Source organism: Ambystoma mexicanum, chromosome 11 (genome assembly GCF_040938575.1).
Source record: "Ambystoma mexicanum isolate Mex_15411 chromosome 11, UKY_AmexF1_1, whole genome shotgun sequence".
Classification (NCBI taxonomy): Eukaryota; Metazoa; Chordata; class Amphibia; order Caudata; family Ambystomatidae; genus Ambystoma; species Ambystoma mexicanum.
This window is the reverse complement of record NC_090934.1, coordinates 1,186,038,550-1,186,055,459: the sequence shown is the minus strand read 5'-3', so window position 1 is coordinate 1,186,055,459 and position 16,910 is coordinate 1,186,038,550. Positions and strand designations below refer to the sequence as shown.

The 16,910-nt window shown below is 47.8% G+C and overlaps 1 protein-coding gene across 1 annotated transcript in view; it reads left to right on the top strand.

Annotated features, from left to right (window-relative positions):
- FAM219B (family with sequence similarity 219 member B) overlaps positions 1–6,479 on the top strand; it is a 181,710-nt gene extending 175,231 nt beyond the window's left edge. The window contains exon 6 of the mRNA XM_069624516.1: positions 997–6,479. Coding sequence (XP_069480617.1) covers positions 997–1,155 — 159 coding nt within the window. The 3' untranslated portion in view covers positions 1,156–6,479. The remainder of the gene's footprint in view (positions 1–996) is intronic.
- Positions 6,480–16,910: the final 10,431 nt, after the last annotated feature.

Sequence of the window (16,910 nt, the reverse complement as noted above, 5' to 3'; positions counted from 1 at the left end):
TGGGTGGGGGGGTGTGTGGGTGGGGGGGGTGTTGTGGGTGTGAGAATGTATGTGTGTTCGCATGAGAAAGGTGCAAACTTTTGGTAGTTCGCACCTTTCTCATGCAAACGATTTGCCTGCGGTACTTTCAGCCGTGGGCAAATTACTCGGATTTGATTCTAACCAGATTAACAAGCATTACTCACCGTAAAAGCATTTCTGATGATTATTTCTGCTTGGCTTCACTTGCGCCCACCCTTCCTCCCCGCTCAGATGGAAGGAACATAGACGTCTTACTACTTTCTCTCTTTTATGTACTCACTCATGATAGTCATTGGGCTCCCTCATGGCAGAGAAAATACAATCGGAGGGACCCCGACGCATGAGGGATTTTGAGTACACTACCTGTCACGTTAGAGATAGTGTTACAGGCACGCCCATGTCGACGTCCCTTTTCGATTCTCGAAAGACGAGATGCAATACTCCGCGGTTACCACTTGATGTCGGACTATTTGCACAGCATGTGAATCTAAGCAGATACAATCATCAAAAATGCTATTACGGTGAGTAATGCATATCATCGGGTTAAACATGACCTGTTCAAGGACTTTGGAGTTGTAGGGGGAGCAAGAAGACATGCCGATAGATCACATACTTCCTGTGTTAGCTGAGGCATGTGGCCCTAGGCCAAACATGTGCATTTGTTTTGCATGTACCTAGAGTACACTCCTTTAAAAGATAAATGGTGTGAATGTTTTAAAAGTATACAAGCATTTCAATAGCAAGTATAATATTATTTCAACGTGTCCATGGTAAATACCTGTAAGCACTCACACCCTCATGATAATATGCCTATTTCCTTATGCGAGTACCTTTGTACAGAGTTCCACGAGGCCACCACCCCTAACCCACGATCTTTCCTGTTCTTATCTGAGCAATGTAGCACGTTGTGTTTATTTTTCTTGTAAGACATGCCTTTCTTTCAATCTGGCCTGATGTCACAATCTCTCTTAACAGCAGGTGAGCCAGGATGTGAATCGACAGCTGCTGCAGGATGGGTATCACCTCGACGAGATCCCAGATGATGAAGATCTTGATCTTATCCCTCCCAAACCGGCATCCACTCTATCTTGCTCTTGTTGCTATGGGGAGAACGGCTCTTGCACTTTGCAGTAGGGACTACGTGGCTGAATTCTGAGGGCATGGCTGCTATGTGTTTGCAACTTCAACAGATGGGACTGCTTGTTTCACCAAGTAGACACCCCTGCAATGGCCAAGCTTTCCTAGGTTGGGGTCTAAGCTGTAAACCAAAGAGTAAGATCTTAATTTCGATGCCGAAAAGGTTACGCAGTAAGACCCCAGGATTGAGTTGCGACTTTAAAACTTGCCAAGAGAATGGTCAAGACTTTGGAACTAGCCCTTGCTCCTGTTTCTTAATTCATATTATTTTCGTAGAGGTGCTGCTGAAGGACCCCAAAACAGAGTTGTTTCATTTGAGTGCACCGGGACAACTCCACGCATTGAACCACCTCAAAAGTATTGTGCTGGTGAGTTTGAGCCTCTGTGTTGGAAGTCAACAAGATTTGGTATATCAGACTGCTTAAGGAGCATTGTTGACAGAGTGACCAATGTCTCTGTTTATGCAATGGATTTACGGGTAAGTAAAAGCACTAATAAAGAATCAGAAAAACATTAGAAGATTGGGCGGTAACGTCTGCCAAGGAGTAGTAAGTAGTAAATCACCCTGGGCAGAAAACAGCAAGTGCCTTCAGACGTGTGTGTGTGTGCGCGCCATTGTTGGCTATTGTGCCCTACCACTGGCCAAAGGGTGTGGCATGTAAAAGACAGAGTGTACTGCTCCCATCAAAGAAGTTATTACTATACCTAACATGGGGAATACTATATTCTGTTTACTGGCAATTGTTTGGATTTTATCATGAATGGAGGTTGTTTCCATTACTGCAAGAATGAAATAAATTAACAATTTGACATGGAGGCAAGTTATACTAAAGGTTCAGCTTCTGAAATATTCACACAAGTCTTTTTTACTTGCATACCGTGAGGATGCCTGCACACTACAAGCTATGCTGTGCTGAAATCAAAAGGCACAGCACTCGTTTTGGAGATTTGCACAAATGGATTCTTGAAGTGCCTCCATGGGCATCACCCCATCCACTACTGCATGAACAGTTCATTTTCATGTTGCACTGCAGATAATGCTGCTTGACGCTTATTTTCAGATGTGGAAGTGACTATTTCAAGGACCTTGTTATTGGGGACTTTGGACAAAAGAAGTTGAAAAGCAATACATGTATCGTGCCCCTGAGGCACTGAAACCCCACCGGTCATCAGACCGACTGGACCAAATCCTGTGAACAGTGTAACTTTGGGAAAAGCAAGCCTGTCTTTCACCTTCAACTGGGAGACTTCAGTGTCCCAGCTTCATCTAATGCTGTTTTGTGTAGTGGCATCTGGAATATTGTTAATTTGTAAATGCACAACAAAAGGGTCACATTTTCACACATCTCATGGAGAATGTGTTACTCAGCAGTAAGTTCACGTTACAGCACCTGAAATAATGTGCTAGCCACTGTTCTTCATAAGTGTTACAGGTTTCTCTCTCTACTGGTCATTATGTCTCGCATTTCTGAAATCTTTTTTTTTGTGTGTGTGCAGGATTTTTTTTTTTTATTGTTACATGTAACAAAGAAGTTAGTGGATTTTGCTGGAGTGCATAAAAAAGGAGCTGTGATAAATTTGCATTTTTTGGGAGTGGGCTTGGGTCCGATGTATACTGGGAATTAGTACACTGCTTATGTTTGGATCCATGCTGGAAGTAGACGGACACAACCACTGTGTATGCATCTTACACAGAACATACTCTGTGTGGGGCAATAGCCACAATCTTTTCAAAGAATAAGTATGTAGCCTTATATTGAGACCTTATCGCCTGCAAGAATTAATAGAATATTATTTTACTCTGGGATTGTTCTAATCTTGTGAGAGGCCATCGGTCACACAACTGTGTGAAATGTTTTCTCAAAAATAGTAGTGTAATGGTTTCTCATCTGGCCTATCATAATTCCTAGACTGGACCTCATTACCTCAAATTGCCCCCAATTTATGCTAAATCTCATCCTAGGCAGCAGGTGAGTAAATGGACCAAGTAGAGATCCCTTAAACTTAACATGTAACACATGAACACCACCAGAATAACACCTACTAAAATAAAGTGTGTTTGGCACAGATGGAATCCGGGTTGTGGGTTATAAGAGGCCAGAGGATGAGCTTGCTAGACTTAAACCGCTGATGTGAAGAATACAATGTTTATTTATTTGCATGCAGGAGGAACAATGCTCTTTTGATCATAAAAGAACGTACAATAAATAAGAAATCAGATTTGACAGGAAGCAGTGAGCTTCATACAATGTTGTGAGTTTGAGGGACATTCTAGGCAGGTTGTGAAGGGGAGTAAATGGAATAGTCACCCGGGACAAGTGGGCATGCATAGATTAAGGACAACCAACATTGTACATTAAGTGCATGTAGGTGGTACGGCCAGCAATACACACATCAGTGCAATTGAGGGCCTCTCACAAAAATAGAACAAACCCACAGTACAAAAACAATGTATTCTCTTAATGCTGATAAAAGGATAAATACTGGCTTTGAAAACCGCTTGGCTCTCTTTCCACACTCACCTTGTTTTGGGTTGTATGTATTTGGATTTAGGTGGTAAGAGTTTATTACAAACCCCCGCCCCTCCCTTTAAGGAATCTGTATCTTGACTTCATTAATTCCACAGGTTGATCACTAATATGTCTCTGCAGCGGTCACATGTTTTCAGTGGGAGAGTACTGAAACTTCTCAGAAGGAAGCAGGTATTCTGGTTTACTAAGGTCTTGCACTCTTATCCTTCTATTTCAAGTAGTGTTTTGGATACTGATGGTGATCATCTTCTGTACAGGCAATATTTACTTGTGCTGCTTCACTTACTCGGCTGCTGATTTCTGCCATCCACCCATCCCCACCCAACTGCCCTCCTTATGAATACTTATCTGCTACACCAGGTCTCCACAATTTCCAGGACCATTGTGTCTTGGAGCCAAGTTCATTAAACGGGTCTGATCCCTGATCTGAGGTCTGCTGCTCATCGGGCACTGCATCATAGAGCAGTCCATCTGTAGATCTTCTAGAGTGGCTTACAGAAGCTGTAACCCGATATTCTGGAAATGTCCACTTGTTGAAACACTGTATTTTAGATGGAAGGTACAGGAGTGGGCCTGCCCAGCCTATGTGTGAGAGTAGTGCGTAGCTAGACGGTCACTTGTTCTTCATTGTAAGCTTCTCTGACATCTTTGCAGGGATAGCAGGGGTGATGCACTGGAAGGTACCATTGGGTATTCACTTTTTGTTGTTGTTGTCGGTTCTGTTTGAACCTTTTTACATGCATAGCTTCTTGATTTAGTCAAGCTGGCCAACAATACTGGCTGAGGGCATTTGTAGAGGCCTAAGCTAGTTGAAATCGGTAGACTGAGGTGAGTGATGCATATAATTCCTAACTGCCTTTCCTAATAAGAGGAATGACAATGGGCTAGTTATGGAGGAGTCTCAACATTGTGTTCCATGACTAAGTGGCAAGTTCAGCCTCTGGTTTATTTTGGTTCCTGGACTGAGTAAGCCAGTGCAATGAAGAAATTATGAGTTAGTAAAGCTGAGTAAGTGTATGGTATACTCTACATACAGTCCCACAGAAAACATTGTTCAGCTAAGTAGCATGAGCGCATCCTGCAAGGACTTCATTCCTTTATCCCAAGTAGGTTGACAATTGGAATTTAAGAAAGTCCTTACTGTAGGTTTGTTCTCTACAAGTACTCCAGATCTCGATATTGGACATGATACATTGACGTCTTGACTTTGCCATTGAAACAGATCAATCCATGCACTTTGTATTGTGACTAGATACGTTTATAAAGGCCTGGGATAATGCAGGGTTGGGAAAGATAGTCCTGTTGGTAATGTTTCCTTCCTTCATGCGCAGGGCATCTATTACATTCCAATGTTACAAAGGAAGGGTGTCAACTTTGTGATCATTCTAAGGGGTTTCCTCTTCAGATTCTACTAGCTTTCATTGATCTGTTAAATGTGTATAGTGTACTGTTGGTCATTGTTTGGTTAGACAAAACGAGATGTCTTAACCACAGGTCAACTGTGTTCCTAGAGACCATAATACTCCAGGCAATCCAAAATGGGAATTTCTGCCTTGCTTACTGGAAGTGTATACTAGTCTTTATTCCAAGCTTTCTCAGAAGAGTACCATTTGGATATAAAATATGGCGGCAAACTGCTTTTATTTGGGCTTTATTTGATCCTACATTTACAGTGACTGTTACCTTACTTGGCGCTCTCTTCATAACTCAATGCCTGTTTTGCTGTGTGTTGAGGCGTTTGTGTAAGACCTTGTTCACAGCCTGTCTCTGTAAATGGTGCTGCTCTTCTGAATATAGACCTCGTTATAAGTGGTGCTGTTATGTTACGCCTGCATCCTGTGCGCCTGCTTACAAATATGGACCCGGACATGGAAACTTGCATACCCAATCCACTTAGTAAAGGGACACATGGAGGACTAAGTATTAACATAGACTTTCTGTGTTTCACATTACTGTGGACTTTGCCCTATAATATTTAGAGATGATAAACATTTAATTCTATATTACAAACCTTCACAAATTGATAGCTAAGCTGAAAGCGTAAGGAGGCAGGTTTGGTGTGTGTATGAAGCTGAATAGATTAGGGAAAATAGATGAAGCAACTTGTCTATTCTTTCCTAATGTAGGACAAGGACACTGATGATAAAATATAGTTCAGTTTACCATCGGCAGATAAACAACTACATGTAAGGGGCACATTCTGCCGCTCCAGGGATACCAGTCGATGCGAGTTCAACCTCCACGTAGTGCGTTCTTTCCATGTACTGTGCATTGGTAACGTCGCTTAATCTTTGTGCGCCTTACTTGAATAAAGAATTCAAGTGCAGCAAGTACATAGCACTGTGATGTCCTCTTGGTTGGTTTAACTTTCTGCACACGTTGCTGCTTAATGGATTGTTATGTATTGTTTTGATACGGAAACCTTCAAAAAGTTGTTGCCTCTATACCTTGATGTATCTGCTAAATGTAATCGGCTGAGTAAATTCGCTAGCTAATATCTGTTGTATTTTGTGGGATTGTTAAACATTGTCTTCATTGTCTTCATGATGGCCTACAGTGCCCTTTCAGTAGCCTGTGGCACATGCCTACAGTGTGAATAATCATAGGCAGATGGAAGCCAAGCAGACATATTGCACTCTGCGGATAACAATCACAATATTTAAAATGTATGGTAAAGTTGTTTTTGAAAATTGTATGTATAGGTCTTGTCAATTAAATCTTTTCTAGTTTGCATAGGGAACACAACTGTTAGTGTGTCGTGTTTTTCAATAAAAACATATAATCTAATAATGGGTGCAGCTTGTTTCTTTATCAAAAACCTTCAGTCTTTTGAGTATCATTCATCCGTCTGTCTTCAGCCCTTCTTTAATGTCAATTTAATCCATAATCCTCTTTTTTGTGGTCATTATTCAAAGACAAGAAGGGTCTAAAGAAAACCAATTCAGGGACCGCCTGATTCATTCATTCATTTTGTCTTTTGTTATAGCGCCTTTCACCATAATTATGGTCTCAACGCGCTTTTGGTTGAACGCCCGTGGAGGGATCGGAGTCCAAAAATGTGGGAGAATTTCGGAGGTGCTGTTATACGTGTGTGCATTTCAGCCATTGAAATTGTCAGGATGGCCAAGACCCTGCAAGTCACCATATCTAAATGGAGTTTGTAAGGCCGCAGCAGATGTATGCTATGTACTAAAGGAGGGAGGGATTGTGGCGATATATATATATATATGATGTGGCAAGCTACCGTTCAGAATGTTGTCATTAAAAGTAGCTTCTTCCTTATGGCAGAGGTTATGTGCAATAGTTTTTGTTATATGTGATTGCAGGGTGTGTGGAGTGAGACTGTGCCTTCCGCTAAGTTTTGAAGGCGCAGTGTGCAAGAGGAGAAATGGTTTAGCTGTGCAAACAACATTGTCTACTTCCTGGGTTCCATCCATGTACCAGGAGCAGTATGTTTCACAGTCGGTCTAAGTACTAGATTAATGGATATTACCCTCTGAGAGGTTCTCAGAGTGAGAGATTGCCATCCCTGGTTCCCTCTAGTGTGAAAACAAGGTCCCCATTTCATGATTACATACGGCGGCATGGCCCACCCGCCTGTGCTTTAGATTTACATGCAGTGCCAACCACAAGCATGGGATCAGGTGCCTGAATGCCCTCCTATGGGATGATCAGTGTGATTTCTTTTTTTCCCAAGGTGCATTTTAAGTGTGATGCATTGCCCACTCTCCAAGCCCATATCAGTGCGATGCCTGGCCCACTGTCAGATTCGTTCCAGGTGCAAGTTGCTGGAGGCACTACCAGTGGCCTCCATATGTGCTTGGCATCCCACAAGGAAGGTTGGGTGGCAGAGCAAAGTGGTTGAAAGTATAGAAGAGGCTAGTCACTGACCAAAGGGCAGGTGGGGGGCTTGTGTTGGGGGGGACTGCAGGATAAAATCTGTGTGTGAAAGGCAAGGAGTGGGCGGGGGATCAGGAGGTTGGGGGGGTGACAGAATGGTTTTGAGGGTTTTCCTGAAGGCCAGGTAATCCTCGAAGGCATGCCGTGAGGGGGAGTGAGTTCCAGAAAGTGGTTGAGGACAGAGAAACGGGCACCTCCTAGTCTGGCGATCTTGAAGGGATGGACTACCGGGAGGTGTGCAGAGCCTGATCTGATGATTCTGGTGAAGCGGTAGTTAGTGTTTTTGTTTTGGAGGAATTTCAGGGCCTTTCTTGTGAATTGAACAATGGGTAATGCACATGGGTTTGGGAGGCCTGTCGGCTGATGTACAGCCAGTTGAGTCTCCTGAGTGCAGGGAAGATGCGTTCCCTGGGTGAGAGTGCGAGGAGGAGCCTTACTGAGAAGTTTTGAATCCATTGGAGCTTTCTCAGTTGATGGGTAGGCGTGCCTAGGTAGAGCGAGTTAGAGTAGTTTAGGCGTGAGACGATGATGGCCATGAATGAGGAAACTCCTATGTGGTTAGGCGAGATAGGGAAAGATCCGCTTGAGGATGCGGATGTGGAAGGTGCACGATCTGGAGACTGCATTGATGTGACGGGAGGTGGTTCGGTCTGAGCTAAAAGTACATCCTAGGTCTTTGACCGAGGGGGATGCAGTGTGCACGGTTCCTAATGAATGCGGCCAAGGTATAGTTTGGGGAAGGAGAGCGGTTTTGCTACAGATTAGGATTTCAGTGTTTCCGGGTTTGAAGAGCAGGTGATAGTTTGTCATCCAGAGGTGTATATCTGAGAGACAGGATGCCGGTTCTGGGTGGGGTGAGGAGGGGGAGTTGGAGATCTTGAGGATGATCTGGTTGTCATCAGCGTAGCTGTAACAGGTGAGATTGTGGGAACGGATAAGCTTGGGGAGGGGTGAAAAGTAGAGGTTGAAGAGGAGGGGGAGACGGAGGCTCCCCGGGAAACTGGGCAGGGGGGTCGAGTATAAAGGATGAAGTGAGAGATTATTTGGGAGCGGTCAGAGCAGAAAGAGGAGATCCTGTCTGAAAGAAAGTGAAACGTTGCATCATTTACTCAAGTGTGAGGCCGTGATAGACCAGCGCCACTTGTTTTGGGAAATACATAAGTGAGGTTAGTCTGAATATGGGACCTACATTATGGAATCTGTTATCGTCATCACTGCCTTTCCAATTAATTAGGGCTTTGTACCAATGTTTAAATGGGATACAATTGGTAGAGTAGAAGAAGAGTTACATGGTTATAACATTTGGAGAGCATGACTTAATAATTAATGAAATAGAAAGTAGTATTTATGATCAAATTGATTACATTCAGGATTTAGACAGGGAAAATGGGGACATTTTTATTGACCATGTTGTGGAAGAGGCCACCAGGGGGTGACGGATGTCTGAAGCCAAGATGCGCTGCTCCTGAGACATGGGGTCTCAAAGTGGATTGAGCCCCCACTTCTGACCTAATCCAACCCCCCGGCAGTTGGAGTAAAGATCGGAGGGGGCCCTAACCCCCTGGGCATATTGGGACGAAATCCAAATTGGCGCACTACAGCCAAAATTGGACAAGGCATAAAAAAAAGAGCCCACACAGCAAGGATGGCCTCCGAGCCGAGAAGGTGAGATAGCTGGGGCCCTCTGCCTCACACGGAGTACAGACCAGGAGAATCCAGGAGCGGTGGCTGTGCGCCTGTGAGTCGCCTCCCTCCCCCTATCACACTGCACAGGGGAACAACTTGCAATGAGGACTCGGACCCCGCAGGGAGAGCAACGCAATCTGTGACGATTGAAAAGGTGGAGAGTGGGCTGGGTACCATAGCACCCCCAACACCCCCCCCCCCTGCGGCCCAACAGCAGGGATGTGAGGAGTGGGCTGGAAGAGTGCTAAAGCCCAGAATCCACAAGCAGAAGGACAGTGCCTTCCCTGGGAGTGCCTGCGTAGGGTACCTGAGAATTGGCGGTGAACAGAACTCGGACGAAGGAGGTTAGTCGGGACTCATGGGTGGAGAGCATTATGGCCTAACCAGAGGCCTGATCTTGAGCACCCCAGAACATGGTGGCTTGGAGGTTCTTGGGACAGGGTTGGGCCGTGATAACACTGTGCCCGTGGAGTCTCGGGCCAGGACCCCCCCCCCCCTTGACATTTGGAGGATTGCTGAGTGAAGACAGAGTGGGGGTAGACTTCCCCTGGGGCGTCCCCGGCTTGAGGCCGGACTGGTGGGTGGGGATGGACCCCCGGACCTTGAGGAACTCGACTAGTGGACACTTGTGTTCGAGGACTGCAGGGACTGGAGAAGCAGAGCAATGGCAGGGGTGTGAGGCCCCCCTGGCACCGGCTAGGGGCATGTGCCTTCCCAGAGGAGCAGACCTGGTGGGGATTGAGCCAAAGGAGCGCTGAGGCCCAGACCCCCGGGGGCAATGCCAGACCCTGTGGATATTGGGATGGTGATTCTGAGTGCCGCGGTGCTGCCCCCAATTAACCCGGTTACAGAGAAATAGAGTGCAGTTCATGCCAACAGAGGACCGCAGAGACTGGTGAAGTGGACCAACAGCAGGGGTGTTGGGCCCCCTGGCACCAGCTAGGGGCGTGTGCCTGCCCAATATAGTGGACCCGGTGAGGAACGCTGAGGCCCAGAACCCACACGCAGAAGACCATCGACCCCCTTCGGAGTCGCTGCTGCAGTGTGCTAGTGAACTGGTGGTGAGCTGGGCCTGTATGTAGGTGGCCAGTCGGAATAGATGGGAGAGAGTGTCGGGACCCAACCAGAGGTCCAAAGGTGAGCACCCCAGAGTCTTGAAGGCTCTCCCTGGGACAGGATCCCAGCTGAGATAATACAGTGGGGGGCAGGGGGTAGACCTTGATTCCCCCTGGAAGACTGCGGAGGGATGATATAGTGGTGGTAGACTTACCAGAGGGACTGCAACACTGAGCGAGAGGGGGGGCACCTGATTTGGACAGCAAGGGATCCCCCTGCTGTCCCCAATGGATTGGAGAACCACACTGGGGCAATTTGAATATCAACAAAGCCAGGAACCTGAGAACCTGAGCCCGGCCCACACGCAAAATATGGCACGGGGGAGGGTGGACCCAGGGTCCATCAAAAAAGTCATCCCCTCTATACTTGAAGAGATATGGGGGATGAAAGCTGACATGGGGAAGCTGGACAAGATCAATGTGAAAATGGATAAGATGGACGAGAGGCTACAGACGGTGGAGAACAACCAGATCTCCCTCGACACAATGGAAACCCACATGAACATTTGGAAAGCAGAGCTGGAGAGGAGAGAAACTGAAATCACCCTCAAAATGGACGATTTTGAAAATCTGGAAAGGAGGAACAATCTAAACATTTTTGGCCTGCCCGAGAAGGAGGGGGAAACCAAGAGACCTGCAGAGGGCCATCCATGGGGTTGCGAAGCTCTCCTTTGGGGTGGAGACCATTGACGAGCTGAAAGTGGATAGGGTGCACAGAGCAGGAGGAGCATCCGGGGGGCCCGAGGTCTTTGTTGGCTCACTTTCACAACTACCCTGATAAGGTGAAGATCCTAGAGCAGGCGAGATCAGTGGGCACAGTGACTGAGGGTAATGCCAAAATCAGTCTTCCAGGACCTGTCCACCCTAACCCTGGCGAAGAGGCGGTTGTGCGCCCCCTCACAAGGTGGTGAAACGAAAAAGGAATCGGGTACAGATGGGGATTCCTTTTTTCCATCGCCTTTGAAGTAGTCGGATATAACTACAGACTAGTCATCGAAGAGGATATCCGGAAAGTAACTGGAGAATTAACTGCGGAGGCGGAGCCACACCGGAGGATGGCGAAGCTGCAAAGGTGGACAAGCGATGACGCCTAAAGGGGCCCACCAGACATAAAGTGCCTGTCTTCTGAAAGTTCATGAAACTAAATACCCCGCCGGGGGAGATACCGGAGAGGAGCCCTGGGCTGAGAAGTGTATTACTGACAGGGCACCTGTCACTACCCTGGGCATGACAAACCGTTGGAAAAGCTTGAGGCTGTATTGTTCTTTTTGGTCTTGTTTCAGCCGTGCTCGGGGGAGATTGAAAGAAGAGGGGAAGGAAAAGGGAGTTTGGTGATATCTTGAGCTAAAAGGGGGCTCTTGAGCTAGTGAGGTGTTTGGTGGGAACCCGAGGGGTTCGGTTCTTACTGCTGGTTCTGTACTGTACTGTACTCTACTGTAGTAATGGCTGGGACTGGACGCTTCAAGGTGAGGGGGTTTATTAAATGGCGGGGGGAGGGGTACAGTTGGGGGAGGATGAGGAAGGTTGGGAGTTGAGAGAAGCTGGCATAGGGAACAAATCAAGGTCTGAGGAAGAGACCCAGGTGCAGTTGGATGGGTATGATGGCGAACTGGTGCAGGTGGTGCAAAGTAGATCATGGAAATGGCAGATCAGAGTAGGAGTGAGGAGGCAGGTCACCTGAGGGTCTGCGCGCTTAACATTAAGGGGCTCAACTCGCCCACAAAATGATTCCTGGTGGCCAGAGAGTATAGAAGGGGGAATGGATGTGCTTTGCATACAAGAGACAACGTTCTCCTGATGGGAAGAAAGGATGATGCCCTGTGGGCTTCTTGGACTGACCTATTGGTCCTCTATAGACACTAGGAAAGGTGGGGTAGGATTCCTTATACACAATGACTCGGGATGATTGAGGAGAAGGTGTGGAGGAGTGTGAACGGGAGAGCGCTGCTTGTATCATGGTTTATCAAGGGGGTGCAAATTTCCTTTGCAACAATGTCCCGAACCAGGGACAGTTGAAATTTGTGTGCCCAATGCTAGCGAAAATGCTGAAGCAGGGCACGGGGCGCATGATTGTGGAGGGGGGGGCTGAACCAGTTGGGGGCGGAAGCCTCGGGAGAGAGTGGCGAGGGGCTCCAGGAGGTGTTGGATTTCCACTTTACCTTCTATTCTCCACCACACGGGACATACACTTGTATTGACTGTGCATAACAAGGGATCTCTGCGATTCGACCAGGGGCTCCAGGATTCACCCTATTAGCTGGTCAGATCACAAACTGGTTTCTGTGGACCTATCATGGTGGGGTCTGCAGGCAGGTAACTCTACATGTAGGTGCAATGTGTATTTATGGAGGGATAGGGTGTTCAGGGAAGAAACTGAGGGGGCAATCGGGGAATACTGCACCCTGAATGATACTGGGGAGGTGGACCAGGGCACAGTGTGAGATGCAGCAAAGGCAGCGTGGAACGGACTCCTAATTAGAAAAGGGGCTCGGAGGAAGAGATACTCTTGGAGAATAAATTACAAACCGAGATAGGGACTCTTGAAAGATAAATACGCAACTCGTAGGGTGGGGCGAAAGAATGGGTAATGGAAGTGCGGGGAAGTGGCTGGAGTTGTGGCTCCTGGATGAGGGGAAGATAGTTCACAAGCTCCAGTTTCTAAAACTAAATATTATGAGAAAGGGCATAAGGCAAGGCAGAGGCACGGTTGGCCGTCCGCTTTAGGGGACAACGAGCAGAAAGATGGATCACGGAAGTGAGGGCCCCGGAGGGGATAATGGAGGGAACAGTGGAGGGGATAGTCAAGACCTTTGCCTCCTTCTATGAACAGTTGTATGAACGTGGGATGCCCCGCAGAGAGGAGGAATTGGGGGCTTGCCTTTGGGGGAAACTCCCCTTACGATGTTGACAACTTAGGAGGCCGCAGGCTTGGACGCTCCCATTACCAACGAGGAGATCCTAGAAGAAATCGGGAGGTTGCGGACTGGTAAGGCCCTGGGGGACGATGGGTATACACCGGGATTTTACAAAACATTCGCAAATCTACTGGATCCACACAAGGGGAAGTTTTTTTACCCACATCTTCAAGACCTGCGGGGTGCCGGATTCGTTTGGGAGGGCCCTTATAACGGTAATACTGAAGGAGGGTAAGGACCCCCAAGCTTGTGGATCCTATCGACCAATCTTGTTCCTCAATGTGGATGCAAAAATCTTCACCAGGGTACTGGCTACAAGACTGGAAGAATTCATGCCACAACTGGGCCACCTGACCAGGTGGGATTTATACGGGGACGGCAGGGAGCAGATGTGATGAGGGAAAACCCTGCATCTCATTGATCAGGGCCGAGGAAAAGATGAGAATCCTATTCGACAGGGTGGACTGGGCCTTCATGAGGGGGGTTCTGCGCAAGTTCGGACTGGGGGATGGATTCTTGAGAGGGGTCATGGTTCTATATTCGGGTCCAGAGGCACAGGTGATGGGAACAGTGGGCAGTGGGCTATCTAAGTGGTTCAAGCTGGGACAGGGACAGGGGTGCCCTCTCTCCCCACCCCTGTTCGCCCTATCCATGGAACCCCGGGCCCAGAGGCTGAGGGATGACCCGTGGGTGGCGGGAATCATAGTGGGTAAAACAGAGTACAAGGTAGGATTATAAGTGGATGATATACTGCTTCACCTGCACAACCCTTGGCGTCAACCTGCGGTGGTGGAGTTGATCGAGGATTATGGGTCATTCTGGGGCTTCAAGATTAATGGGGCCAAGTCCAGTTTGTTCCCTTTGCAACCGATGGAGGAGCGGAGGCAGCAACAGCATGCATCTCTTGGAATGGTGATCAAGGAGGACCAATTACAATATCTGGGAATATCTATCCCCAGGGACCTAAAGGAATTATGAGGCAAATGTCCCAGCGCTGATCTGGAAACTCTACTTGGATATGGAAGAATGGGGGAAGCTGACTATCCGATGATTTGGACGAGTTAACGCTATCAAAATGAATTTTCTCCCGAGAAAGTTGTATCTCTTTCAGATGCTCCCTATATCAGTCCCAGAGTCAACCTTTCGGGAAATAAAGGGGCGCCTTTTCAAGTTTCTATGGCAGGGAAAGAAGACCAGGATCGCAAATGAGGTCCTGGTGCTGCCTAAGGAGAACAGGGGTGTGGGGGGTGGGGAGGGGTAGGTTTCCCTGACTTGCGACTTTGCTTTCGAGCTGCTCAGCTCCGGATCTTAATCCCGTACCTCAGAGAGCAGGGGGGCCGCCAGTGGGTGGTATTAGATCATTTCCATCTCCAACTGACATCAGTGGGGTAATGGCTCTGGGCTCTTGAGGAACCAGATCCCGAGGAGGATTGGAGAACATCCCATTCTAGGGGTCGTATCAGATTTTGTGAGGTTGCCCGGAAATGGTGGGGGGTACCGGCGTGGCCATCGCCGCTCAGTCACTTGTTGGCCCCAGGGAGGACGGACCACATTTTGAACCTTGATAGGTTCCACAGTTAGTTTGAGGCAGGCCTAGCATGCATAGGGCAGCTGTAAAGGCAGGCCCACTGACTTCATTACAATTGTGGAATTGGAGGAAGCACTGGGGGTGAGGGATCTATCAGTGTTCTCCTACCTGCAACTGAAGGGAGTACTTGCACAGGAGGTTTGGAAGGATAAAATACAGAGGGCCCTCACACCAGTGGAGAACATTCTGGATTCACAAGTAGAAATGAAGGGGCTGATCTCCTCCCTCTATGGGGGGCTGGTGGAGGAGGGAAAGGGGATCACAGAAGGGGCTGCCAGAAGAAATGGCAAATGAATTTGGGGACGGAGATGGATGAATAACTGTGTGGGAAAATGTGTCGTAAAGCATATAAGGTTTCCTTTTCAGCTCAATTTAAATTGCATGCCTTAAAACTGTTCCACAGGGGGCAGTACGATCCGGTCAGACTTTCTAAAATGTTCCCGGGGTGAGCCCTCTCTGCTGGCATGAGTGTGTGGCCAGGGTGGACTAATGGCATATGTGGTGGGATGTGTGAAGGTCTGGATGTTCTGGGATGAAGTGCTCGGGGGGGATTATGATATGATAGGTTATTTATAACGCGCTTAATACCCAGTGGTTTCTAAGTGCGGACCCGGGGATCAAACCTGTGTTGCTGCGGATTCGGACAGGGCCGGGTCAAGAAGGCTGTGGGCTTGAATGAAGAGGCTGAGCTGGGAATATACTGTGTAATCTAGTAATTTGGCTATGAAGCGGTTGTTGGAGGTTTGGCAGTAAATGAAGAGAAGGAGGGGGTCAAGAAAGAGCGTTTTTAGTAGTGGTGTGACGTAAGAGGTTTTGTAAGCTGGTGGGAAGATGCCTGTTAATGAGTGGTTGATTATAGATCTGGTGAGGGAGCCTGGATAGGTGGAAGAGAGAATGTTTTTGAGGAGTGCTTTGAGGGCAGAGGTCTCCCGGGGAACCTGAAGGGCGGTTATTGGAGAGAAGTCTTGAGAACTCGGGATGGGAGATTGAGGCATGAAGTGGGGGCAGCGGAAGGGGGCTCTTTGTATAGAGGCGGAAAAGGTTGGTAATTTAGCGTGGATGGCGAGGTGCCTTTCAGTGGATTTGTTGAAGTAATGGTTGGAAAGCGTGTCGTTCAGTACTTGGGAGACCGTGGCCAAGAGGAAGAACAGAGGAGAGTCTTGAACTCGGAGATGATCTTGTGGAGTTCTTTGCATGGGTTGTTTGCATTGGCATTGTGGGAGGTGTAGAAAGCATGTTTTGGCTTTTTCGTGTTTTGAATCTGTATGTTCTTGTCTGTCTAGCCAGAGTGGCTTTGTTTTGGGCGGATGGGTTGGTACGCCAGTTTCGTTCCAGGTGATGATTGAGGTTTTTGAGGAATTTTAGGTGAGTGCTGAGCCACCGGTGGGAATTACCTGTGCGGTGAGATGCGGTTTTGTGGGGGTTAAGGGGCACAGATCATCTGAGAGCCATTGGTCAAAAAGATCCTGGGAGGGGGTTCCTCCCTGGAGGGGGAGATTGGGAAGGTAGGAGAGTAGGGCAGAGGAAAGATCAGAGCAGAGGTTACCTTGTTCCAAAGTGGGATCCTGGGGGAGGGGTCCGGGAGGGAAAGGGGTGTGGGAGCCAGGGCTGACAAGAGGATAGCTGACTGATCAGTCCAGATGAGGGTGTGGGTGAGGTGGGGAGGATATCCGGTTGGACGAGCTGAACACTGCAATCTGGGTTGTCCTGATATTAGGGTCAGATTGAGGGCATCCATGTTATCATTGAGATGACAGGTCGTGGGGCTGGAGGGGGTGTTGAACCAGATGTTTAGATCAAGAACAGTGAGAGTCGGATGAGGGAGCAGTATGGCCATTACAGAGTCACTCAGGGAGCCTGCGAAGATTCTGTTATATCCCGGGCATCTGTAAAGGAGGAGGAAGCTGAGGGAGAAAAGATGAGCGGATTGGAATTTAACTAGCAGGGATTTGCAGCCATCATTGCAGGGTTATTTCTTGACCTGTAAGGGTGTGAGGTGAAGTTTGTGGAGGATGGC